This window comes from Colobus angolensis, unplaced genomic scaffold (genome assembly GCF_000951035.1).
Source record: "Colobus angolensis palliatus isolate OR3802 unplaced genomic scaffold, Cang.pa_1.0 Scaffold13, whole genome shotgun sequence".
NCBI classification, from domain to species: Eukaryota; Metazoa; Chordata; class Mammalia; order Primates; family Cercopithecidae; genus Colobus; species Colobus angolensis.
The window spans coordinates 11092898-11118382 of NW_012114252.1; the positions used below are offsets into that span (position 1 = coordinate 11092898).

Consider the following 25485-nt stretch of genomic DNA (forward strand, 5'->3'; position numbering starts at 1 on the left):
CAGAGAAGAATCCAACAAGCACTCCTGTGCCCTCTGTTCACCATTTCCCTGTGTGTTTCAAGTTTTATTTCACAATGAAACATTACATAGAAAATGAACTTCCCTGCAGCAAGCTCTTCCACCTCATTCCTGTCCCGTCTTCTTCGGAGGTAACGACGCCCCCAGGATTTGGCCTTGTAATCTTTTCCAGATAACATTTATTTTTAAATGTTAAGAGTTGGTTTTTGTTGGAGGTAACAATCTGGGAATTTTTACAGTTTAATGCACTCAATTATCAATATAAAATAAAACGTGTTTATGCAGGTCAGTATATTAAATATTGTCAGAGAGTCTTCTCCAAGCTTGGCGTTTGACTTTATTTTTCAGGAGTGATCTGCTTGGGAGCAGAAGGTGGTGTTTTCTTTGTTTTCAACATTTTTGTAAGCGACCATTCTCAGCCTTACCAAGATTTAAACTATCTTTTTCTCACTCTTTTAATAAAAAGTTCACAAAAAAATCATTCTTTCACAGAGTCCTTTCAAGTAGCATGCTTTACAAAGGTAGAGGACCCAGGCTCATTTCCAAGGTATTGTCAATGACATCAGTTTTCACTAGTTCTCTTTGTAACTAGAGGCTTTGGCTCTGATTTGGAGCTAACTTAGAGGGCAGTAGGGAGTCCTATTTTTCTTCATTTTAAGAAATTTTGAAAGAAACTGGACTTGTTTTATATTGGCCACAAGTCTTTACCCTTGCCCTTAGCCCCTCAAGTGCTGCCCAGTTCTGGGGAGCCCCACTCGAGAGACAAGGGGAGCACCAGGCAGACGGCATGTATGCCTGAAGTCCCAAGGCAGCATCGGGCTGAACGGGTGGCCCCTGGGTTCCCGCGCCCTCCAGAGTGAGGCCGCTCGTGCATGGGCCGTTAAAGGAGCCTTCAGCCAGAGAAAGGGCTGGGCGGACGTCTCCTGCCGCCTGGTCTCTCTTTGTAATTTGATGATGATTCCATCCTAGCTCAAATACTGCAGTCTCCTGTGGCTGCCTCCCCATCTCGCTTTACATGAAGATGTTGGGATGTGAATACACGTTTCTTCAGGAAATATCACGGGATATTTGCCAGCCTGTCTTATCGTCTCAGAGGAAGTTGCTATTAATATAATCAGATGCAAGCAGTGCCTTTTCACTCAATGTGAGATGCCTTTTCTTGTGACTGTTAACTCAATCTTTCTTCAGATCTAAGGGCCTTAAAACGTGTGGCATTCAGGCACCTGTGTTCAGTAGAGCAGCCTTTACCAATGAAATGGAGGGATTTTCACGTTTGTGGCGCAGTCAGCAGGGCTGATGTTGATCCGTGTTTTTCCCGTGGCCCGGTACTGCAGAAGTGGACACTGCGCCGGGCTGGTAAGCCCTCCAAGCCTTCTGTCTAATTTGGCAGAAAAACACAGAACATAGACCAACAAAAGAATCCTCCTTTTTCCATAAAAATTCTTCCTCCCACCCTTCTTCCCCAAAAAGGGGACTTAATTTTTCAGCTGCACACAGTGATTCGGTGCTCACTCTTGCATTGAAACAGTTGCTGTCTGAACAGGCAGGAAACAGTTTTCTTTTAATTGCCTAAATCATTCGGAAGTGCTTCATGCCCTGCTTCTGTACAGCAGATGCTGTGCATTAATTGGCCTGCGTAGAAGTGACCCAGGGTTCCTTGCAGCGGGCCCAATTTTAGGCAGAGGGTTTAAATAGCTTATTTATTATTTTGTATAATCTGGCGTACATTGTGTGCTCCTGCACGTGTCGTATTTCATGGTCTGCAGTTTCTAATGTCATGTGGGTTTCAAAGCCTGTGTTTCTCTGGTAATGTACTAGCAGCAGGTAAGCTCAAAATACCATCCATCAGGAGCTAATTTTTTATCCAGACACTGCAATGACTGATGAACCTGTCTTTTGTGTGAATGTTTAGCACAGTGGAAAGCCATATGCCACTGGCACCGCTTCCTCTGCATTCCTTACAGTTGCTAGAGAGTGGGCTTCCTGGGGGGCGGGGGACTCGATGCTGTACGTCCCCTGGCCTCTATTTCCACGATAACGCGTTTGAAACAGCCCTGGGCTTGGGCAACAAAAAGAGGATGAGGCTGTCTTAAAGGAGACCTGACTCCCTCGTCATTTTCTTTATCAGAAATACGACTGCACACTCTTAATAGGGAACCTTGTTTTGTTACTCCCCGTCTGTTCCAAACAGACCTCAGCCCATTAGAAGGGCCTCCCTTGTGTGGGAGACCACAGCTGTTACTGTAAATCTCATCCACTCACTGTATCACCCCCATTTTGTGGCTCTGAAGGATGAAATTGAGAAATGGAATACTGTGCAGTCATCCCTTACATCTCCAATTTTAGGCCTTTGCCATCATTTTCATGCTTTTATTCCAAATCAAATGACATTAGTGAGCTACACCACCTTCTGATGGATATCTGGTATTGAGCACCGCTTTCAAGTCTGTGCTTGTGGGGGCTTCCTTTTATGTTTGGTGGTCTTTTTTCCCCCTTTCTCTTCTCTTTTTCTTCCTGCACTTTCTTTGAGCGTTCTTAGTGGTCATGGCAGTTTGCAGTTTGAATGATCCGCGTTGCCAAATGTGTCCCCGTCTTAGCATGTTTTCTGAGAAGGGGGCATGTGCGGGAGAAGGTTCTCTGTCTTTTAATCTTTGTGGAAGGAGTGAAGAGAACTTGCTAGAAGGATATTGGGGGCTTTAATCAGAAATAAGAAGTGGTTTAAGTCATTAGCACAACAAAGCATACTATAAGCTTGAAGATAAAAGTCTCTGGGGAAAGAGTCCTTTGAAAATAAATGGAACTTGAGAGATTTCCATATCATTTATAACTTCCCTTAATTACCCTTGGAAGACTTGCCGGTAAAACTGGAAAATTGGCAGCCTATATCCATTAGAGTCATTTTGCCGACCATGGCAAGCAGCTGGCTTTACGGGATTTGATTCCCATCACTCACAACTCATCATCAGCTGGAGGTGTCTGCAGCTCTTCAGCACAGAGCAATGCTGGCGACACTCGGGCCCCCGCGACAGGCGAAAATCTGCTGAGTAAATGGGCCGAGGTTTCTCTCAAGCCTTGTTTGGGGCAAGGGCGACTCCCGCTTAATGAGTGCCGCTCTGATAATCGGATGCGAATGTGAACCTTGACCTCGTGTCAAAGGAGAGGACGCAATAAGCTGGATGAAAGATACAGGATTGAGACCTCCAAACTTTACACCAATTAGACAGGGAGTGGGGAAATACATCAGGCCCACTAGGTTCATCAAAAAGACTTGTGAGGCTTGTGACCATTTTGTAAGCCCAACATTGGAGACATCCTGTCACAATCATTAAGTCTTTATCAGATGATTCACAAAACTGTTGGAGAAGTGTGCACACACATCCTGCAGGCACGGGCCCCGCACATGGGGGCGTCGGATAGACAGCATGTTGGAGGGCCCTCTCTGTGCACCCAATTATTGCTTGGCTTCCCAGGTACCCCGGGCCATCCGGAAGGTGTTGCTTCCATTGGGCCCACTGCCCAGCTCCCTGGTGTACCCTGCGGTGTGCGGCACATTCTGCAAGAGCTGGCACTGCTGGGAGCAGGGCTCCAAGTCCTAGGGTGAGAGCCCCTGCTCCCAAGAGCCGAGTGATAGCATTTTGCTATTGTTGGAAGGAGCCCAGCTCAATGCTCACCCATCCCTGGAGTACACCCTCGAGTGCCAGCCTCTTCCCACAGACTGGGGCAGGTGTAGTTTGTGTTTCCATTGCAATATTCTTTGACATTTGGTTTGTACCATATTTGGTTCTCCAGCTCGATTTTTTTCCAAAGGATGAAACAAGTTGAAATTCAGTTAAGTTCACGTGTGTGTGTGTGTGTGTGTGTGTGTGTGTTGGGGTAGAACATGATTCTGTTGAACAAGATGGATCTCACTATTTTGTAGGGCATCAAGGAAGTTTTTAAGCACCATCTCTTAGGGATGAATTAGTGGTAACAGTTTACAAAACAGATGGTGCAAAGTTAATAGAGAAGTGTGTTACTTAGTTTTTCATTTACAGCTAAATAATCTAGGCCGGGCACAGTGGCTTACATCTGTAACCCCAGCACTTTGGGAGGCCAACGTGGGCGGATCACTTGAGGTCAGGAGTTTGAGACCAGCCTGGCCAAAGTGGTGATACCCTATCTGTACTAAAAATACAAAAATTAGCTGGGTGTGGTGGTGCATGCCTATAATCCCAGCTACTCAGGAGGCTGAGGCAGGAGAATCGCTTGAACCTGGGAGGTGGAGGTTGCAGTGAGCTGAGATCGTGCCGCTGCACTCCAGCCTGGGCAACAGACCGAGATTCTGTCTCTAAAACAGATGATAGATTAGATAGAGCTAAATAATCTAAGTAGACTAGTAGGCACCATGAGAGGAGCTAGGGAGGGAAACCGGAGTGAAAGGTGGATGGAGCAGGGAGGATCTAATTCTATGATTCAGTGCTGTGCTTGGATGGGGCAGAAGGTGGGATCGCTTCAGTGGGGACACGCTTTCTCTGAAGTCCTTCGAATTGAATTGCCGGACTCGCACAGTCAGACGGAGGGACTGTTTGAATTTCAGGCCTCCCCACTTCTCCTGATTGTCTCAGGCTAAATCCAAGGTTTTGTTCCGATGAACAATCGGGGACCCAGCACCTGGGGTTAGCTTTGCGTTACCTCTTTGCAAACTGCCCACATTAGAAGCACAGAGCCCGTCAGAAAGATGGGCAGTGGCAGCCGCCGCAGAGCCCCTTAAGCTCCTGTCCACCACCCGCGTGCTCCCAGCCTGGCGGAGCCCAGAATAGAGCTAGAGCGGGGTCAATTGGCCTTTGCCGCTGGCGTGACCTTTGGAAATCCCCAGGCTGCATTTCTTCTTCATATTTGCAGTTTAGTTGCTAACTCGCTCACTTGAAGATCCTGTAAAACAGAAGCAGGAGCTGTCTGCCGGCCTGGCCCGCAGATTCTGAGCAATGGGATGGGAGGGCACGAGTGGCAGAAGGGCACACCTGCTGGCAGAGAGGGCAGGGGCTGTGCCACCCATGTGAAGCCAGTGTGCATGGCGGGGGGACGGGGCTGTGGCCAGTCCTGGGCCCTCAGATGCCTGCAGAGGAAGGGCTAGGTGGGTGTGTGGGAGGCCGGCATGCAGTCTCTAGGGAGCTCCTCCACCTGGAGAGAGCACAGTGCCCAGAGCGGGAGGGTGCAGTCCTCACTTTTGGATGGCATTTCTACCATGTTCTGTTGAGTCTCGGATCCATTTCCCAGAGAGCCCCTAGTCCTGTTGCCTGAGTGCTCAGTCCTGGGTCAGAGTCGATCGCGGTGAGTCCAGCTTCTAAGAGGACACAGCCAAGCTTCCAGGGTCCCCTGTGTGGAGCTGGCTGGCAGGTGCACTGCAGTGAACCGGACTTGCTCCTGGCTTCCCTGGTCTCTGCCTGCCTTTGAAGAGAGAAAAAAGGCTCTAAAATGCCGACTGGAGGGAGCGACTGTTCTGACCCCCGTGAGGGGGGCCTCTGCATTGTCTTTGCACTGCCCCTCCTGTCCCCTGCAAACAGCCCTCGAGGCCGGCTCTTCGCTCTCCCTGGAATGCAGATGCCAGGTGAAAATGAATCAAAAAGGGCAGCGCAGGCAGTGCTTCCAGGCCCGGCTCCTCAGCGCGGTGTCTCTCCTCCATGCCAGCACCGAAGCCTTGGCATCGTCTCTCCCTATATTTCTGTGCCAGGAAAAAGCAGCCCACCACCTGAACAGCAGAGGAAAAGAGTACATCGAGCTCAGGCGCTCCAGAGTGCCAGCAAGACAGCTTGCGCCACACGGGGGGCCCAGAGGGGAATTGGAGATCATCTGGGGATTTCAGGAAAGAACATTCTCTAGGCGCTTCTGTGGCATTGGACGAATATGGCCACAGTGGTGTGAAGGGCCAGGAGCCCCATGCGAGAACACCTACCTATACCACATAGCCATTGCCCTAGGAACTTGGACTTGCCCGTTTCAAAGACTGGGAGGCCCTTTTTCACAAAAGCAGAAGAAAAACCTGGCAGGCTCAGGATGCTGACCCATCTAGGCAGAGCGGAGTGAGTGCACAGCATGGTTTTCAGCTGCAGCTAACTCCTGCAGGGAAGCCTCAGGCTTAACCCCAGTGGGCTTACACCCAGCTCAGCCTGGCTTCCCCGCAGAATGAAAGGCAAGCTCTGAACGCAGTCTGAGCAAGGGCCCGTGGGCGCTTCCAGTCTCCGAGCGTGGAGTGCGTATAGCTCTGGAAGTCATTCCCGTGTCGGGCGGGGCTTTCCGGAAGCTGCCTTGTGCCTCGTTGTGGGTACTCGCTGTGTCTTGCAGGGGATGGGACCAGTGGTCCTCATGGCGCCAGGCCTGAGCTGTTCCCAGCTCCCCAGAACTGTAGACAGAAATGTGTATATTTGGTGGGGCTTTTTTCTTTCCTTTTTTTTGTTTTTTTTTGGGTAACAGCTATACTGAGATGTAATTCACATACAATTTAGCCCTTTAAAATGTACAATTCAGGGGTTTCAGTCAATTCAGACTTCTGTAGCTGTCACCACAATCAATTTTGGAACATTTTTTATCACTCTCAAAAGAAACCCTGTACCCTTCAGCAGTGACTCCCCTTCCCTCTTCAACCCTGGGCAGCCTCGAGTCTGTCTGTCAAGATTTGCCTATTCTGGACATTTCAGGTAAGTGGAAAACATTCCCATTTCCCAGCGCCTCTGTTAGTGGCAGAGCCAGGCTCAGAGATCCCCAGGGTAGGCCCCACAGCCAGGGTCCCCAGTTCTCCAGGGCCAGGGATTTTTTTTTCCAACAAGGACTTTATGAGAGAGAGAATGGTGTTTCTTTACTGTTCCTAAAGATGAGCTTGGAATAGGAAACTAATTAGAGATGTTGCTGCTGTTCATAGGCACATATTTTGGGGCATTTGACAAAGAATTTCTTAATGGCTTCATTCCTAAGCGTTATTGCAAAATTAGAATGCTTTTAAAACTTTTGCCCTTTTTTTGTTTCCAGGTAGCAGAAGGTCAAGAAATTTGTGTGATTGAAGCCATGAAAATGCAGAATAGTATGACAGCTGGGAAAACTGGCACGGTAAGTCCCCAAGTGTCCGCATCAGCCCAGGCTGGCCTTGTGATGGAGGAACACCCACCTTTGAATCATGGGTGGTCGCTTCTACAGAGGACATTAGGATTGGGAGCTTTTGCCATTCTGCCCTGATGCGTCCCTGCCTCGTGGAGAGCGTGCCTTCCAAAAAAGTCTGTGCATTATGTTCAGGTAGTCAGAGAACAATTGTTCTTCACCTTAATGTCTTTCAAATTAAGGGGTCTTTAATTTTTAATGTTTACATCTGTCTTGGAGGCAGTTAGTTATCTGAGACTTAGGTGACACAGCAGGAAACGGTTTTACAGATTGCAAAAATTAATGTAACTCTTCAAGACAATTTCTCTACAAAGAGAACAATTCAGTTGCAGATCAAGAGGAGCCGAAACCCCATGTACATGTGGGACTTAATTATTTAGGGAGAAAAAAAGAATATCTATTAGTACTGAAATTCATTAATAGTGAAACTCAAGTGTATTTTTTTTTCTTGAAGAAAACAGAAAAGTCCTTTTAAGCAATAACTTCATTATTCTTCCTGTGACTAAAAAGACTAAAAAAGATGCCATTAGTGGGTAAATGATCCCTTTCTGAGGGCCGTTTTGGTTTGGAAGTGTCTGCACTTGATTGGACCATGATTGGAAGCGCAAGGCTGGCCGTGTTTTGCATGTGGCCATGCCTTGGGGACATCAGGTGCAGAGAGATCCGTCAGTTCCTAACCAGGTTTGCATCAGAGAGACACACTCTGTCTCATGCTCTGTCACTGCAGAAGGCAGTGAAACGGATTCTCGGAGAAGGGGCGGCGGGGATGTCATGCCTGGTCCCGGCTGGGAGAACAGAGGCCCAGGTGGATGCCAGGGGCTCCTGAGCCCAGCCAGACGGTCTGGAGGGGTGTGGACAGCTGCCCCACGTTGGTGGGGTATGGAGAGTAGAATGGCATGATTTGGTGTTTTAAGGAATTCTTTCTAAATTACTTTTTTTTAAAAGTGAACAAGAAAATGTTGGTTTCTGTTCGTATAAAAATTTGTATCCGTTCTTTGGGATTTAACATTTGTGCTGCCCTAGCGTCATGACATCCATCCGTGATGAGAACTTGGCCTAGTTGTGGGGGACCGAGAACGTGTGTCCGCCGCATGCCAAGGGCCCTGTGCTGCGGGTCTGAGGTGCTAATGCAGAAATGAACTTGGCCTCAGTTCCCTGAAGGGGTGTGGCGCCATGCGTTAGTGGGTTTCCTGTCCTCGTGGCCTGGGTCTCCCTCGGCCCTCCTGGTTGGAGCCTTCTTGTGCATTCTGTTCACCTCTCCCCATCCCCAGGCCTCTCAGTTCCAACCCAGCTCGGAAGAGCAGAAGTGGCCCGAAGCCCCTGTGCAAAGTAGCAGGCCCTGGTTCCTACCTGTGAGGCCACTTTTCCTCCCAGAGAAAAAGTTCACAAAGGAAACAGATTCTCTACTCTGGTCATCACAGCATCACTAACACTGCGTCCTCTAGTAGGGCTGTTAAATGGAGGCAGGAGCATCATGGAAAGCAGCCTCTTCAGTCCAAGTAGCGTCTGCAGTGGCCGATTTAGTTCTAACCCATTGTTCATTTTCAGGCCCAAGCAAGAGCCTCCAAGAAGTCAAATGACTGTCTCTTCCCCACCTTAACCCCCTCCTTGCTAATTTTAAGTCAGAATACAAATTTGGGAAAGCAAAACTTGATAAAGATTGACCGAATCCGGTAGGACAAAAAGGCACAGTTCCACACACCCATGGTGCCAGAAAGGATGACCGCACAGCCCCACCTGCCAAGGACTCCATTTCCCTTCAGATGGAAGGTGCTGCCCAGGCTAGGGAGGTCCTCCTCTTACTCCGCAGTTGATCTGACTGTTGTGTGTTTTGTTCCTTTTTTTCTTTTACACTAAATGTTCCATTAATTCTCAGAGAACATTTCCACAATCTAAAACCACAGAGAGGGAGGCTGGGGGTTAGAACTCACCGGGCAGTGAAGAGCCCACCTAGACCCAAGGGTGCCCAGCGCGAGGAGCCAGAGTGCACAAGTGCCCCGGAGAGCAGCCCTCAGACCAGCCACTGTGAGGGTGCCGAGGACAGAGGAGACGGGAGGGGTGAGCCACAGCCACCATGGCGCCTCCCTGTTCACCAGGGTCCCTTAGCTGGGCTCCGGTGGGGTGGCGTGTGCCTGTGCTGCTGGGCCTGCAGGACTGTGCATTTCTAGAAATGGATTAGGAGCCTGCTGCCTCCTGGTTCTGGTTACTAATTCTTACTCTCCCCTCTCCCTGCATTTTTTAAAATTCAAGGTGAAATCTGTGCACTGTCAAGCTGGAGACACAGTTGGAGAAGGGGATCTGCTCGTGGAGCTGGAATGAAGGATTTATATCCTTTCGGTCATCACCCAATTTAATTAGCCATTTGTGTGATGCTTTCACACACAATTGATTCAAGCATTTTACAGGAGCACCCCTGTGCAGCTACGTTTACGTCGTCATTTATTCCAGAGTCAAGTCCAATATTCTGCCAAAAAATCACCAATGGAAATTTTCACTGATATAAATACTTGTACATATGATTTGTACTTCTGTGAGATTTCCTAGTATCAAAATTAAATCAATCAAACTGAGCATTTGTCTAAATATTAGTTTGCCCTTTCTTTGAAGACAGTGTACACATAGGCAACAGCCTCTGCCAGTAGACTACCAGCATTTCTTTGTGATCCTTTTAAAAGATTGACATAAATGTCAGTTATTTGCCTTGCTTTATTAAATTAGCACTTGCCATTTTTTCATCTGATTGCCTTACTTCTTCTGGAAGTGAGGCCCTCACTCCTGGTGCTGATTTTCCTAACTTCCTAAGGACCAGAGACTGCAAATGCAGATTTTGGCGATCCTTTTCCTGCTGTGTCTCTGTGGGTGTAGTGTTGATGGCTGACCCCCTGGAGGTCACCTTCCTGGAGGTCACCTTGAAGCTTCCATGTTGGCCGGGGGTGCTGTCTGCACTATTTTGAGGATGAGCATGCTGCCTGGTCCCTTCCCCGTTGCACAAGCTAGGTTAGTCGCAGGGAGCTTGGGCTGCGTCACCCACCCCGTCAAGCACAGGGCTGCCACGAACTCATCAGCTGAGACCCCTCCTAGCCTTTTTGTGTTTTTTTGTGAAGCAAGTTTCCAATTAAGCAAAAGAAGCTAAAAATAATGATCATGTTTTTGTGCCAGATGCAGTTAGCAATCACAGTCTACCATTAAGTTGAAGAGTAAGTGAGCTCTCCCAACAGAGAAAGAGGTTACTAAGGATCACAGCAGCTGCATTTTCATTTCGTTCTGAAATTCTTGGAATACATTTCAGACTTTGCTGGGAAGCAGAAGCAAAGAGCCGTGCATCGAGTTGAATCGATGCTGACAATTATCAGATGGAGGTGGGTAGTAATTGGTACTTCGTGCCTTGCTAAAATTATTTTAAGTGCTGTTTGTATTTGGAAGCTAAGCTTCTGTCAGGCCTGAAGAACAAATTACTAATGTGTTGGCTCTTCTCTGAAAGGACCACCCCAAAATGCTCTCCCTTCGGGGGGCAGGGACCGGGCCTGACTGCTGAGATCTGGGCTGAGATAAACTTGCACTTGAAGTCTGGGCACTCAGCTGTGTCTACCGGCAAGTGGGTGTTCATTATTTTGCTAGATCAGAATGTAGAGAACCTTCTACCAAATAAATATACCAAAGAAGTGGTGGTCAAACACAGTACCAACACTTATATATTTGATTTCCCAAAACATCAACTTCAAATTTAAATAATCTTTAATATCTGCTGTGAAGCTTGATCTGAAAATTATGAAGAATGGTGCTGTACACACTCTGATATACAGCATGCTTGCCCTGTGGACCTTCTTTACAAATTCTACCCAGCTGTGTAAAATCAGCTTTCTCAGGGTCCACAGGCCAGAATCAGTATAATAGGGCTGCTAAAATCTGGCTGCAACACCAATTTTTTTTTTTTTTTTTTGAGACGGAGTCTCGCTGTCACCCAGGCTGGAGTACAGTGGCCGGATCTCAGCTCACTGCAAGCTCCGCCTCCCGGGTTCACGCCATTCTCCTGCCTCAGCCTCCCGAGTAGCTGGGACTACAGGCACCGGCCACCACGCCCGGCTAGTTTTTTTGTATTTTTTAGTAGAGACGGGGTTTCACCGTGTTAGCCAGGATGGATGGTCTCGATCTCCTGACCTCGTGATCCGCCCGTCTCGGCCTCCCAAAGTGCTGGGATTACAGGCTTGAGCCACCGCGCCCGGCCCAACACCAATTCTTTACATTGATCCTAAATATTATCTTGAGCTCAAAGCTGAGCAAACAGCAAAAAACACGAGGAGGAAGAAGAGCAGAAGAATTAGGCATAACACGAGTTCTCTAAATGTCATTGAAGGGTATTAAAATTCTGAATTTTTCTTACCAGGTGGAAAGACACACAAATACCTTGCTATTTGTGTGTCAACATTACTTGTAAAATCAGCTGCCACTGAAAGATTGGTTCCTTTTCCCGCCGATTCGTTGGAAAAGGCCCTGTTCTGCTTCCGCCTTCACCCAGCATGGGCTGGGCACATCTTGGAGCCCCAGGGCTCTCAGACATAGGCCCACCCTGCCTGCCCCCCTTATCTGTTCTCCCGGGGGTTGTAGCGCAGCCCATGCGGCCCCTCGGAGTCGTAGCTGTCGTGGTGCGGGAGCTGGGCCCACTCCGGGGGGAAGGTGGCCCTGCTGTACACGAAGCACTGCACCGTGGTGGGCACCGGTGGCTCCTCCGCACCCGGGGCCCCATCCTCCAGCAGTTGTACCCGCAACGCCGTGCGCTGGTACAGGGCCGGGCAACTCTCGAAGTCGTCCAGGAAGCTCAGCATCTGCTCATCTACCGCGTAGACCTCACCCTCCACGCGGCGCCCTGAGCCAGGCAGGTGCAGCAGCCACGGGATGTTGTGCTCCCCGGCGATCACCAGCGGGTAGGGGTCTACCGTGCGGCCGCGCGCCCGAAAGGCTGCGGAGCCATGGGCGCTGTCCCGCAGGACCCGGTGGTTGGGCTGACCCCGCTTCAACGTGCCGTACAGGAAGACGAGGGCCATCTGGGCAGAGCTGCGGGGAGAGGGGAAGCCACATGTCAGCACCTGGGACCCCGGCTCCCGCCCTGGGACCCCGGCTCCCGCCCAGAGAGCCTGCACTGGGGCCGCTCCCCTCTGCCGGTCACGGCGCGTACCACTTGAATGCGCCTGGCTGTGCTCAGATAAGGCGTTCCTTTCCGACGCAGATGAGAATGGCCTCCAGTGTTCACACATCATGAGATATTTTGACTTTTGGCCATTTAAACATGTCAAAGCCATTCCTAGCTTCTGGGCTGTTCACAAACGGGCACCAGGTCGGGTCTAACCTGTGGACATGGTGTCGTTTGCCAATCCCTAGGCTAGAGAAAGGGGCACACATTGGCGACTTCCTTGATGTGTCTGTAGCAGACAGGACACCTGCGTTCTAGGCAGGAGGACCGCGCCCTCTGCCCTCCCTGCGCCACCTGGATGGACTGATGCTCCTCAGCCCTGCAGCGGCAACCCTGCCTCGCCTGTACAGGCCACCCTTCTCCCAGGAACACAGTCCTGACCTGCTGACTGCAGCAGCCTCCCCAACTCCCTGAGGGCACCAGCCTCCACCCCTCCCAACCCCTACCCCCATCGTAGCAGCTCAAGGCCAGAAGACGCCCTGTCCAGGTCCTAGCACGGCCCTCCCAGACACACCCTGTCCAGGTGAGCAACTACCCCTGTTCTTGAGCCCAGCACAGCCCCTACCTCACTGTTCTCAGCCCTTGTGCGGTGGGCGCGGAAGTTGCGGAGGTTCGAGGCAAGGCCGCCGCCCTCTAGAGCTGCTGTTCTGGGAAAAGGCACTCCTTTCATTAGGACAGTCTGTCAAACCTGTCTCAACAGCCTGCCCTGCTACCTGAGCTCTGCAGAACTGCCATTTTCTTGAGCAATTTTCAATGTTTCTTAAAGGACTTTGAAAATTGCCAATAACTATTAAAATTAGAAATAAGCCAAAAAAATACATACACTTTTGTAACCACCTGTTATCCAGCTGCAGTGAAAACCCAGGTTTCAGCACTGAGTTCCCACTCGGGTGCTGGCAGCGTGACCCAGCGGAGCTCCAGCACCTACACCTTCTGCTGTTTCCCTTTCCAAGGTCTTAGAGGGCAGTGGTGCTTCATGGGACTCCCCGCAGAGATCTTGGCTCCAGTGTGAAGGTAAATATTTACCACTTGCCTGGGTCTGGGCTACAGACTGTTACATAAGGACAGAAGTGATTTGCGTGAAAATGTCTCAAACAAAAATGGAAATGAACATTACAGGGGTGGCGGCTGCTCTTCCCGGCCCCTTGCTCCGGTGCACTGTGTGCCCCTGCCATGAAGTGTCAGCCTGTGCGGGGACTCCTTGAGATGGGCTTTGCAGACGGGATTGCAGGTGCAGGAAAACAAGAAATGCAGCTGTCCAGATACCAGCAGTGGCTCGTGACCCGCCAGAAATGGCCCCGGACACTGGCATTTGCCACCAATTGTGGACAAGTGGACCCTGAAGAAGTCACACTGAACTCATGGGACTTGTTTTCTTCTCAGCAAACAAGAGCTGCTCTGGGGGGCTCTAGGCCTTGTTTTGCTCAAGAGGCATGTCTGCTGCCTCTTGGTTCTGTCACCAGCCTGTGCGACATCAGTGTTCCCCAGGTTTCAGGCACATTGCCCTAGGAAAGGTGTGGTCGTGGGAAAAACACGAGGCTAGCCAGATATGTGTGCCCTGTGGGCCTGGCCATGTGACAGTCCTGGGACACCCTAGCCAGGGGTGGGGACACAGATTAGACCTGGGGACATGCTGGGATAGGAAAGTTGAGATGAATTAAGGAGAGCCTGGGGTAAGACGGTGCTGAGGGAAGAGAAGAGGCAAGTGCTCAGGCCTGAAATTGCCAAGACTCAGCTGCTGGGGAAACTGAGCGGGGGTGTACGAGAAAATGACAAAAGGCACCGGCTGAGAGCAGAGGTGGTGTCTGGAGAGGGCACTGGATGGAAGCGACTGCCATCCCAAAACACGAGCACCTGGGGGGCCATGATGGTCTGGATCCCGCTGTGCAGCTGCCTTGGGGACTCAGCAGTTGGAAGGACTCACATCCCTCCCCTCACCTACATCCCAGCAGCCCCCAGCGAGACTCATCAGCATTTCCCTGCCACGTCTCCCACCCTGCTCTCCTCCCCCAATGCCTGCCTGCACCCCCATCGTCTTTGTTCCCCTGGGGTCTGTCCCCAGTGCACCACCCAGAGGGTCCTTGTTAATCTCCTGCTGCAGACTCAACTCTCCCACCTCAACTCCTGCACCCTCTCCCCCCTCATCCAGGTAGCTCCTGCCCCTGCCAGCGCCTGACCTGGAGAGGGGCAGGAGTAGTAGGCAGGGCCTACTTAGTCTGTTGCATCACTCTGTCTGGTTGTCGTTATAACACACGTTCTCTAAATCACTGGTCTTGTTTGTTGCTAGAACGTGAAGAGCCAGAAGGGAACTTGGAACCATTCAGTCCAGTGCCTGCAGGTGAGGAAGCCGAGTCCCAGGCTCGTGGCGATCTAGGACCAGCCAGCCCGGCAGGGCCGTAGGCACACTGCAGACCAGCTCTCCACAGCCAGTGCCTGTCTGGCTTTCCCTGATCCAGTTTTTCAAAATGGCATGTGTCCATGTCAATAGATCGCTTTGTAAGAAAAATGAAGTTTCTTACCCCTTTCCACTCCCTAGAGGCAACACTTTTAAGGCTTTTAACTGTTGTGTTCGGCACTTATCTCCGTATTGTTACTTACACTGCTACTTCTTGATGTCTTAAATCATATCTTGCTTTTCTGCTCAAAAAGTGGGTGAGCATAGTGGTTCTAAAGCACAGACTTTAACTGTGTGACTTTAGGCAGATCATATAACCTCTCTGTGCCTCAGCTTCCTCAACTGTAAACTGAAGTCACAGTAGCAGCCTGCCTCGGCGACTGCAGTGGGTTACCAGCACACATGGTCCTGTGTGGTCTGTTGACATGTAGCGTGTGCTGCTGCTGCCATCACTGTAGAAGCCTGACCTTTGGCTCTCCTACCACATCCCGCCATCCTCCCAACAGACTCAGCACAGTTTTGGGCCAGACCCAGATCTATTTTGGCATCAGAACCATGCAAACATGGCTCTCGGATAAGACACAGAGTGTACTTGGATTACATTTCCTTTCTTAAGACAACTTTTTGTTTTTCTTGAAATTCAAAATTGCCTCAAATTTGGTTTTTTGTTTTGCATTTTGCTTAGGTTTCTAGGATTGTAATTCAGCCTCACATTTTCTGAGAGCATGGTCAGAACCTGGGTCCTGACCATCTGCGGGAAGGTCCTCCTCCCTGCCCAGTGCTAGTCTGGGCTCTCTGTCGCTGCCATCCAGGCCACCCTCATTCCTGTCCCATCCTCACGCTGGGCTGACGGCCGCATTTTGCTGAAGTGTATTCCCTCCCACTTTTGGTTAATAACATGGCTGGGTAGAGGATTCTAGAAATCATTTCCCTCAGAACTTTAAAGACATTTCTTCATTGTCTTCTAACTTTCCGAGTTCTTGCAGAAGAGAAGTCAGTGTGCTGTGATCCAGGTCCCGTGTGTGACTCGAGCTCTTCCCTGGAGGCTCTTAGAATTTTCTGATGATGTAGACTCTGTTTTCATTGATTGTGCTGGAATTTCCATCTGAATGCTCCTTATCCTGGATTGCGGGGCATTTTCTTCCCCCTCCTTCCTCTTTGTTCTCTTTGTGGCTCCCCCAATATTCCCGCCCGCGGTGGAGGTCCTGACTTCAGCCTCCAGTGCTCTTATATTTTCTCCTTTCCTCCAGGTCTTTATATTCTGCTTTATCTTGCATTTCTTCTATTAACATTTTTTTGCCGTCATATTTATTTCCTATATATATTTTTTCAACTTCTTGTTCATTCACAGACTCAATACTTTTTTTTTTTTTACGCTTTCTTCCTTCCCTTCACTGCCTCCATTTCTCCCAACTCCCTCTTTTCTCTGTTTTGGTGTCTGTGTTTCAAGAGATTTTCTTCACATGTGATCTTGGCTGGAAAAGCTGAGCCACTCTTAGGAAGTGAGGTTGAGCTCTGTAAAGTGGCAGGCCTCCCACGGGGCTCTGGGGAGAGGCGCTGGGAGCTCTGCAGGCTTTCCCTCAATGCTCGTTTTCAGGGTGCCACCTCCCCACCACGGAGGTGTTCTTGTCAAGCTCTCCAGAAAGGAACCCACCGTCCTCTGCCAGGTGTGAGGGAGGCAGTGGCATCTCCTGACCTTGTGCACACTCCCAGCCTTTGCCTGTCTTGGCCTGTCGTTGCCTCTGTGGCCTGCAGTTCGGTTCTGGACTCCTCCAGCGTTGCAGACACACCTCAGCTGACTGCTTGTCAGCCTCTCACTGTGCAGGAGCTTAAGTTTTGGGTGTCTCCAGGCTAAGTCGGCTGTCACTCACTTCTATTTTCCATCTTCCAGCAGCATGTCGCCCGCTTTCCTCTGCTGTCCTTGTGGGCCGTTTGAGTAGCATTTAGGAGGAAGCTGGACACAGAGCCTGTCCTCCCTGTTTTCTTTCTTGCTGTGCTATCAGCCCTAGCCCCTTCCTCTGTGCGAGACTTGACGTGAGCCAGAAAGGAAGTGACAAGACAGGCCAGGCGCGGTGGCTCACGCTTGTAATCCCAGCACTTTGGGAGGCCGAGATGGGTGGATCACGAGGTCAGAAGATCGAGACCATCCTGGCTAACACAGTGAAACCCTGTCTCTACTAAAACTACAAAAAAATTAGCCGGGCGGGGTGGCGGGCACCTGTAGTCCCAGCTACTCGGGAGCCTGAGGCAGGAGAATGGCGTGAACCTGGGAGGCAGAGCTTGCAGTGAGCTGAGATCACGCCACTGTACTCCAGCCTGGGGGACAGAGCAAGACTCCGTCTCAAAAAAACAAAAAACAAAACAAAAAAGGAGGTGACAAGACAAACTGCTTGCTTAGAAGGATGGGAAGGAGGTTTCCTTCAGGTATAGGAGACTCAAGGGTATGTCAGGTCCCCGTGAAGAAGCCAGGAAAGTAGCAATTGTGGCACCAGAGTGAGAGCTGGGTAGGGCGGATGGCTGGTGACAGCTGACGGAGCCAGGCAGCGGAGAGGCAGAGAAAGGACTTGCTCTTCCTGCTGCTGAGACTAGAGGAAGGAAAGACAAGGCAGCACTCGCAGGAAAAGGAAAGCCTAACACAGCCATGCAGGGACGCCCTGTGCTAAGCGCTGGGCATGCAGTGAGACTCCATGAAGCCACAGTGGCATTGAGGGGAGACAGAAGACAAACTTGTCAAAGGGCACCTTGTGGGAGACAGCTGCACAGCACAGGCGCTCTCCCTCAGTAAGAGGGGGCAGCACCGTCCACTCGGGCAGGGAGACTGCCGCCAGGCTCAGAACTTGCAAAATGGAAAGAAGTGAGACCAGTGCTATGGAAGAAGCACTGACTTTGGAATAGAGTTGTAAGATGCCAGGACAGAGCAGGTACTCGACATGCAATGGTCATTGTTTTCACTATTCCAGGGATTTAACTGCAAAGGAAGAAAAATATTTCATCCAAGAGTGGATGAGCAGGCTTAGGAGAGAGGTAGGAGGAGAAGAGTGTCTTGGAGGATAGTGTTTCTGAAGAGGGCTAATCCCCAGCAAGGACTTCTGGGACCTTGCTTACAGCACGGCCGAGGTTACCTGGGTGTACTGGGCCCTGCACTAAGTAGCTTGTGTCATCTCAGTTTATTTAATGCTCTCAACTCTATAAAGTAGGTGGTATTATCTTCATTCAACAGATGAAGAAACTAAGATGAGGGCTCTGGCCCGGAGCTGGTGAGAGGCCGCAGCAGGAACTGAACCTGGGCCTGCTGGACTCCAAGAGCCTTTCTGGCTCTGTCACTTGCACTGACCCCAAGGCCCAAGGGAGGTGACCCTGTCAAGTATGGTGTAGGACTCAGGCTCTGCAATGGCAGAGACAATGGCAGAGATGGTTTGCAAAGGACCCTACACTTCCCTATGCTTTTGTTCCCTACTTGTTTTAAATTTTATCTGATAAACCAAATCCTTCTCTGTATTTCCTCTTTTTTAATTTGTCCATGGAGTTTTAAAAATTGTGATAAAATATACATAAAATTTATCATAACTATTTTTAAGTGTTCAGTTCAGTAGTGTTAAGTATATTTGAGTCGTGAAAAAGGTCTCCAGCACCTTTCCGTCTTGCGAAACTGAAACTTTGTACCCATTAAACAGTAACCATGGAAAGCAAAACCGCAGATGAGGAGGAATTCCTGTTCCATGCTATTTTGATTACTGTAACTTTACGGTAAGTTTTGAAGTCAGGAAGTATGAGACCTGTAACACTGTTCTTTTTCAGGATCACACTGTCTATTTAAGGTCCTTTGATATTTCCATATAAATTTTTGGATTGGGTTTTCCTCTTTCTGCATTAAAGGATTGCATTAATCTGTAGATCACTTTAGGTAGTATTGACATCTTAACAATATTGTCTTCCAATCCATGAATATGGGATGTCTTTCCATTTATATGTGTCCTCTTTAATTGCTTTCAGAAATGTGTTGTACTTTGCAGTGCACACATCTTGCCTGCTTGGTTAAGTTTATTCCTAAGTATTTTATTATTTTTGATGCTATTGTAAATGGAATAGTTTGTCTTTTCAGATTGCTTACTAAGTATATAAAAATGCAATAATTATTTGCATGAATTTTGTCTCCTGCAACTTTGCTGAATTTGCTTATTAGTTCTAAAAGTTTTAAGATGGAATTTTTACGTTTTCTATACAGGACTATATTGTTTACAAACGGAGTTAATTTTACTTCTTACCTCCGATTTGGATGCCTTTTAAATTTTTTTCTTGCCTGATTGCTCCAGCTAGGACTCCCAGGACTATGTTCAACAGAAGTGATGAAAGCAGCATCCTTTTCTTGTTCCTGATCTTAGAAGAAAAGCTTTCATTCTGGCATCACTGAGTATCATGTCAGCTGTGGGCTTGTCCTATACTGCCTTTATGAGGTTGAGGTAATTTCCTTCTGTTCCTTTGTTGAGTGGTTTTAATCATGAAGTTGTGTTGAATCTTGTCAAATGCTTTTTCTGTATCAGTTGAAGTGACTGTGTGTTTTCCTTCATGCTGTTAATGTGGTGTATTACACTGACTGATTTTCTTATATTGAAACATCCTTGCATTCCAGGAATAAATCCCACTTGGCCTTTGCATATAATCCTTTCAATGTGTTGTTGAACTCTGTTTGCTAGTGTGTTGTTTAGGATTTTGGCATCAATCATCAAGAATATTAGTCTGTAGTTCTCTTTCTTGGAGTGTCTTTGGCCTTAGTATCAGGTTAATGCTCAACACTGAAATGTTCCCTCTTTTTCATTCTTTAGAGGAGTTTCAGGAGGACTGGTGTGAATTCTGTAAATGTTTGGTAGAATTTACCAGTGAAGCCATCTGGTCCTGGGCTTTTCTTTTTGGGGAAATTTTTGAGTGCTGCTTCAGTCTCTTTACTAGTTGTAGGTCTGTAGAGTCTTGGTAGGTTGTGTCAGGAATTTGTCCATTTCATCTAGGTTAGACAATTTGTTGGCATAATTGTCCACAATATTCTCTTGGTCTTTTTATTTCTACAAGATGTGTTGTTCTGTAGGACACAATGTTTTCTCACCCGTTTCTGGTTTTAGTTATTTAGCTGTTTTCTCTTTTTATTTAAGTTAAAAGTCTGTCAATTTTGTTAGTCTTTTCAAACAGCCAACTCTTAGTTTAACTGATTTTCTCTGTTGTCTAAAATTCTCTCTTTTGTTTATCTCTGCTCTAATCATTACTGTTTCTTTCCTTCTGCTAGCTTCGGGTTTTGTTTGTTGTTTTTTGAGCTTCTCATCTCCTTGTACTCTTGTTTCTTGTCTCATATTCAGCCCATCTCCAAGGGCTGCTGTGAGGATCACAACCAACAGGACACATGAAAAGTCTATGACACTGGCCAGATGCCTCTCAGAACCACAGCAGAACATGCCTGTGATTCATTCTGGCTGGGAGAATGTCGGGCTCCTCTTTGGGTGCACCAGGCCCCTGGGCCAGGCTGGGAGGGGTGACACTGCCACTGCAGAAGGGGATGCCACCTTCTGAGAGCCACGTTACTGTGTCTCCAACCCTGCCCCCTCTCACCATGCTAGTTTTTTTTTTTCCCCCATGGCACAGGGTTAGAGTCAGAGTTTTAGATAAAATGTAAGGGCTTGGTTTAACGAGTAATGGTTAGAAACGGCTGTAGGCGAGTCATCTGGGTTTTTCCAGATTAAAACAAATATTTCTCTTGGTCTCTACTTTAATGTGAAATAATTGCCCCCAAGTCAGCCCTGTTGCATCAGACACAGTGTGAGCCCAGCCCTTGCAGAGCCAGCATCAGGAAAGGCAACCTCAGAATTCTGTAGACGGGCATTTAGGGACAGAGTACATGGCAAGTATCAAACAATCCACTGTGCCACAACAGGCCTGACTTGAATTCCTGCCTGCACCCCTGAGCACTTTGGGACTTTGGGGAAGTGATTTCAAGTCCCTGAGCTTCCGTTTCCTCCTGTTTACCCCAAAGAGTTACCCTCCACTGACTGCCAACTGTGCCGGGCAGACATGAGCACCTGATGAATGTGGATTCCCTCTTTTCCTTGGCCCTTCCTTATCCTGCTCCCTCCTCAGGTCTCCACCTAACTCCATCGTTTATCAAGATCTTCTAGAAATACCTACTAGCTATAGTCTTCTCAATGAAGCCCCATAAAAAATAAAAATGAACACACTGTAAGTGGGAGCGGCATCAGGCCTATCGAGTAGTGGCTGTGGCCTTAATGATTTTCCAAAACCAAGAAAAATGCTTGGGAGGGTGACATTACATAGAAATGATGGTGATTAGGCCATAGAAGGTTAATTCCAACTCTGGAAAATCAGTTCAGTAACTGTTTTCTGCGGAAGATAAATAGCTTATTTCCGTAGAAGAAAACCAGGCAATAAAAGTTAACCTTCATTTCTAGGAAGTAATCCAGCCTGCTAGAATGACCAACTAAAATTTTCTACATTTTATATATTGAGTTCAATAGTATCCTTCATAATATAAAGTTAGAGAACACTCCTTATGCAACAGAAAAGAAAATAACCTGCATTTCTGGCTTCTGTCATAAGAAAAACTTCATTACCTTTCTGATTGTGTTTAGAACCACACACACAGATCCTAACAGGAAGAAACTTGTCCCCATGGGGACTGAGCCAGGATCAGAGTTAAGCACTGAAACAAGCAATTAATTCCCCTTAGAGGATTAAGGCACTCAGGTTCACTTTGAATCAGAAAAGCGAATGAAGAATAAAATGGTGTACAACCAAGAGGCTGCCGGTCCAGAGAACTGAAGAGCGACCCAGGGTGCACAAGAGAGGCAGAGCAGCCGCTGACCCATCAGCAAGGAGACGGTGGGGTTTGTTTCATGGGACGAGATCGTCCTTCATGACGCTGTGGAAATGTCGGGGAGAGCACGGTTTGTGCCCTAGGATGCTGGCCTTACAGTCCACAAAAGTAAATCTAAAAAGTGTGTTTCAGCCTGCCACGCCATCATCCCTCGTGCATGGATTTCCTTATAGCATCTTACCGTTAATACACAGAATCAAAGAAAGACATGCATGAGACATTAACGTCAGTTTGGAGAATTTTACTTTGGGGGTTCCTAGAGCCAATTCTGAGGGCACCGAACATCTCTGCAGATGTCGTTCCCTGATGCTGATGTGTTAAGGATGAGGGTGGCCTGCTGCAATGGTCAGGATTCAGGCATCTTCCATTCTGGAAATCCAAGAGGCCAAAGCTGAATCTGTGTCCCAAACCTAACTGGCCCGGACAATCGTGACATCCAGGGGACAGCACAGAGGTGGAACAGGCTCAGAGTCTCCAAAAGCTTTAGTTCAGCGAAATCTGGTTTCCCATTGCCAATATTTGAGAAAATAAGAATACTCATGAGCTGTCCATCTGGCTGGACGCTGCCTGAAATGCCTGTCACTTATTCAGCAGTTCTCCTTGAAGTGCAGTCCATCTATAGTTTCATATTTCACCACTAAAGCAAAACTTGAAAGTGATTACGAGTCCTTTGCATAACTGTTAGATTTTTTTCTTGCTTTTTTTTTTCTTAGCCACCTGGTGGTAAGAGTGTAAAAGGCAGAATTTAAGAGTTTATGATGATAGTTTACAAATCACAACCACCTCATATGCCTGGTACACATTTAAAAGCATGCATAGGCAGACCAGGTGAACCAAACAAGGAAAGGGCTAGTGTTTAACTCTTCTTAATTTACAAAAGGATCTTAAATAGACACCAGCTTCTTTTTGAGACCGAGTCTCGTTCTCTCGCCCAGGCTGGAGTGCAGTGATGCGATCTCGGCTCACTGCAAGCTCCGCCTCCTGGGTTCAAGCGATTCTCCTGCCTCAGCCTCCTGAGTAGCTGGGACTATAGATGCCCGCCACCACGCCTGGCTAATTTTTGTATTTTTAGTAGAGACACGGTTTCACCATATTGGCCAGGCTGGTCTTGAACTCTTGACCTTGTGATCCACCCACTTCAGCCTCCCAAAGTGCTGGGATTACAGGCATGAGCCACCACGCGCGGCCAACACCAGCTTCTAACATAAAAACCACCTTTATAAAAAGATGCCTCAAGAAAATATTCCTCTTAATATATATGAAAATTTCATGACAGGAGGAAATGTTAGTAAAATCTGTACATCGTCATGTCAAAGCATCTGTTTTCTCCACATGATAAATCAAGCCACTAACAATGCATACTGCCATTTGGCAAGTTCAGACTTTGTTAGAAAAAAGTAAAATGATTTGGACTTGCGTAGCATGAAGCTCAGGCCCCTGCCAGAGGGGCTCTGCCACGGGCCAGGGAGAAACAGTTTCAGAATCATCAACTCCTGGTCCAGAAGATGGCCTGGCAAAGAGCCCATCTCTGTCTTTACCTTTGCTGCATTAATTTGCTTTTGTCATTCAACATCTTGTGTCGAAATTGGCGCCAGCAGATCCTGGGCCCACCAGACTCACGAAGGGCATGGCGATCACGGCTGTACCCTGGTTTCAAGGACACCAACTGCTGCCCTACTCCGTCTGTGACCACCAGCAGCCACACACTGCACCAGTCCTGAGCAAACGCAGCCATTCTACATAGTGGAAACGGAGTAAGAAGCACATGCGATGTTGTGCACGTTTCCCCTAGAGAGGGTTTTTCTTATTTTATGGAAACCTTCTTGTGTCTCATCAAGTAGCCACTTCCCCTCCCCTCCCCCCATTGTAACATTATTTTCCCTGGAGAAAACGCCGAGTGTCTGATATAGTTACACATTAATTCTTCAGAAGTTTCTTAGAACTGTAGGAAACAGGTGAAAAAACAAAATGCCTTGAACTTTGAACCTGCGTCTGGCCTGTGCGCGTGAGGCGGTCCCTAAGGTCACTCTTCCCTGCGCGGCTCGGGGCGACGTGCCAGGGAGGGCTCGGGCCGCATCCTGTTGGCTCTTTGATGCTTTCATTTTGTCGCTTGCTGGTTTCTTTACAGCAAAGGCAAGGGCTTCCTGCTAAGGCAGACCCCTCAGCAGCCCCACTGCATACCCCGGAAAAGTCCCTGGCAAAACACCTTTCTTCCATTATCTGCAGAGGCCCCGGTAAAACGCTGGCGCCTTTGAAATCAGAACTGCGCCTCTCCACAGTTCGCTCAAGACACTGAACACTCACAGGTTTGTGAAATCAAACAGACACTTGGACCCTGATGCCACCCCGGGCCCCCTGAACGCTCCTCAGCAACCATCCCTTGAGTTTTTACTCTTTGGCCATGCCAAATACAATGATTTTTTTCATGCCACATCACTTTAAAGGCAATTGTGTTGCCACCTTTAAAATGTTCAGTGACCAACAATGCAGACATGACCGTCCCCTGCATCCCCATGTCTGCTTCAAGTATGGACAGGAATTGCTGGAAAATCCCAAGATGCCAGGCCCGGTAATGAGCTCTATGCAAACAGGCAGGATGGAGAACCAGCCAGGGCCATGGCCCCAAATTCCAGGCGCGGCAGCAGGACCGTAGGTGCTGCCAGCCCCTGCTGCCTCCTGGTGGGACGCTCAGAAGGTGTAGCAGAGGCCGGCAGCAGGAGCCAGAGCCAGGAACACAAGCTGGGCAGGCAGCCCGCGGCCTGACACCAGAGATGCCGTCAACCTCATCACACAGGGCCCTCAACCTGTGGGGACGGCCTCAGAAACCGGGCTCCACTTGCCGGATCTACCAGTGCCTCATGGGGGATCAACGCTGCCCCCAAGGGACAGCCCTGACTCCATGCCCACCCCATGCCAAATGCTTCACTTACATTCTCCATCTGGTGCTCCAAACCACATGGTGAGGTCACTGCACTCCCAGCTTCTCCCCCATTTTGCAGATGGGTAAGCTGGGACAGAGATGAAGTGACTCACAAACAAGGCGACCCACGCAAGGGTAGCAGAGCCTTCACATCTCCTCCTTGACCTCCACGGCCCCTGGAGGAGGGTACCTCCTCACTGCCCCCAACCACTCCAGGGTCCCAGGCAGCCAGTGGCCTGGGCTGCCCCTCATACCAGGCTCTGGCCCCGTCCACCGTGGCCTCCTGAATCTAGAAGGTGCCCTCAGGGTTGATTAAGCACACCCTGGGCTGCCTGCCTGGCATGTGCCATGGAATTGGCACTGAGAAGCTGCCACTATCCTGAAATTGCTGATTTTGTCTTTGTATTTTGTAAGTGAAGCAAAGCCTGCTGGATAACACAGCACTCCCGTGAGCAAAGAGCCCAGGACATGGGATTGTGGTGGACCCAGGCTGTAGGGGGTTCTGGCATTAGGGTGAGGCTTGGGTGAGCTGCTGCCCTTCCCACTGCAAGCAGAACCTGTTCCCCCTGCAGAAGGAAGTAAGGGTTCGGAGAATTCAGACACCAGAGGTCCCATAATGTCCCTTCCTACCTGCACGTCAGCCAACCACATACTTGGAAAATGACACAGAAAGCCAGGGCAACCTGCTAGGCCACCCAGAGTGCCTTTCCCCTCTGCGCTCGTCCATCATCAGTAGGTAAAGGCAGACAGTGTTGGTAGAGTATGTGCACCTCAAGAGATGAAAAAGTTAATTTTTTTACAAGAATGAAATAGATGGGCACGGTGGGTCATGCCTGTAATCCCAGCACTTTGGGAGGCCAAGGCAGGCAGATCACGAGGACTGGAGATCAAGACCATCCTGGCTAACATGGTGAAACCCCGTCTCTACTAAAAATACAAAATTGGCCAGGCGTGGTGGCGGG

General features: G+C 48.9%; 2 protein-coding genes across 10 annotated transcripts in view; one reads left to right on the forward strand and one right to left on the reverse strand.

Annotated features, from left to right (window-relative positions):
- PCCA (propionyl CoA carboxylase, alpha polypeptide) overlaps positions 1-9731 on the forward strand; it is a 478059-nt gene extending 468328 nt beyond the window's left edge. For 2 of the 3 annotated variants that reach the window (XM_011933840.1, XM_011933841.1), the window contains 2 exons: positions 7021-7098; positions 9397-9729. In XM_011933840.1, the coding sequence (XP_011789230.1) occupies positions 7021-7098; positions 9397-9465 (147 nt within the window). In that variant the 3' untranslated portion in view covers positions 9466-9729. Of the gene's footprint in view, positions 1-7020; positions 7099-9396 lie in introns of all 3 variants that reach the window. The other variant, XM_011933842.1, reaches the window with a different exon arrangement.
- A 1649-nt stretch (positions 9732-11380) lies between these two features.
- Positions 11381-25485, reverse strand: part of GGACT (gamma-glutamylamine cyclotransferase) — a 56809-nt gene continuing 42704 nt past the window's right edge. For 3 of the 7 annotated variants that reach the window (XM_011933834.1, XM_011933832.1, XM_011933838.1), the window contains exon 3: positions 11381-12198. In XM_011933834.1, the coding sequence (XP_011789224.1) occupies positions 11727-12188 (462 nt within the window). In that variant the 5' untranslated portion in view covers positions 12189-12198 and the 3' untranslated portion in view covers positions 11381-11726. Of the gene's footprint in view, positions 12199-12899; positions 13786-25485 lie in introns of those variants that run through there. The other 4 variants (XM_011933839.1, XM_011933835.1, XM_011933833.1 and 1 more) reach the window with 4 other exon arrangements.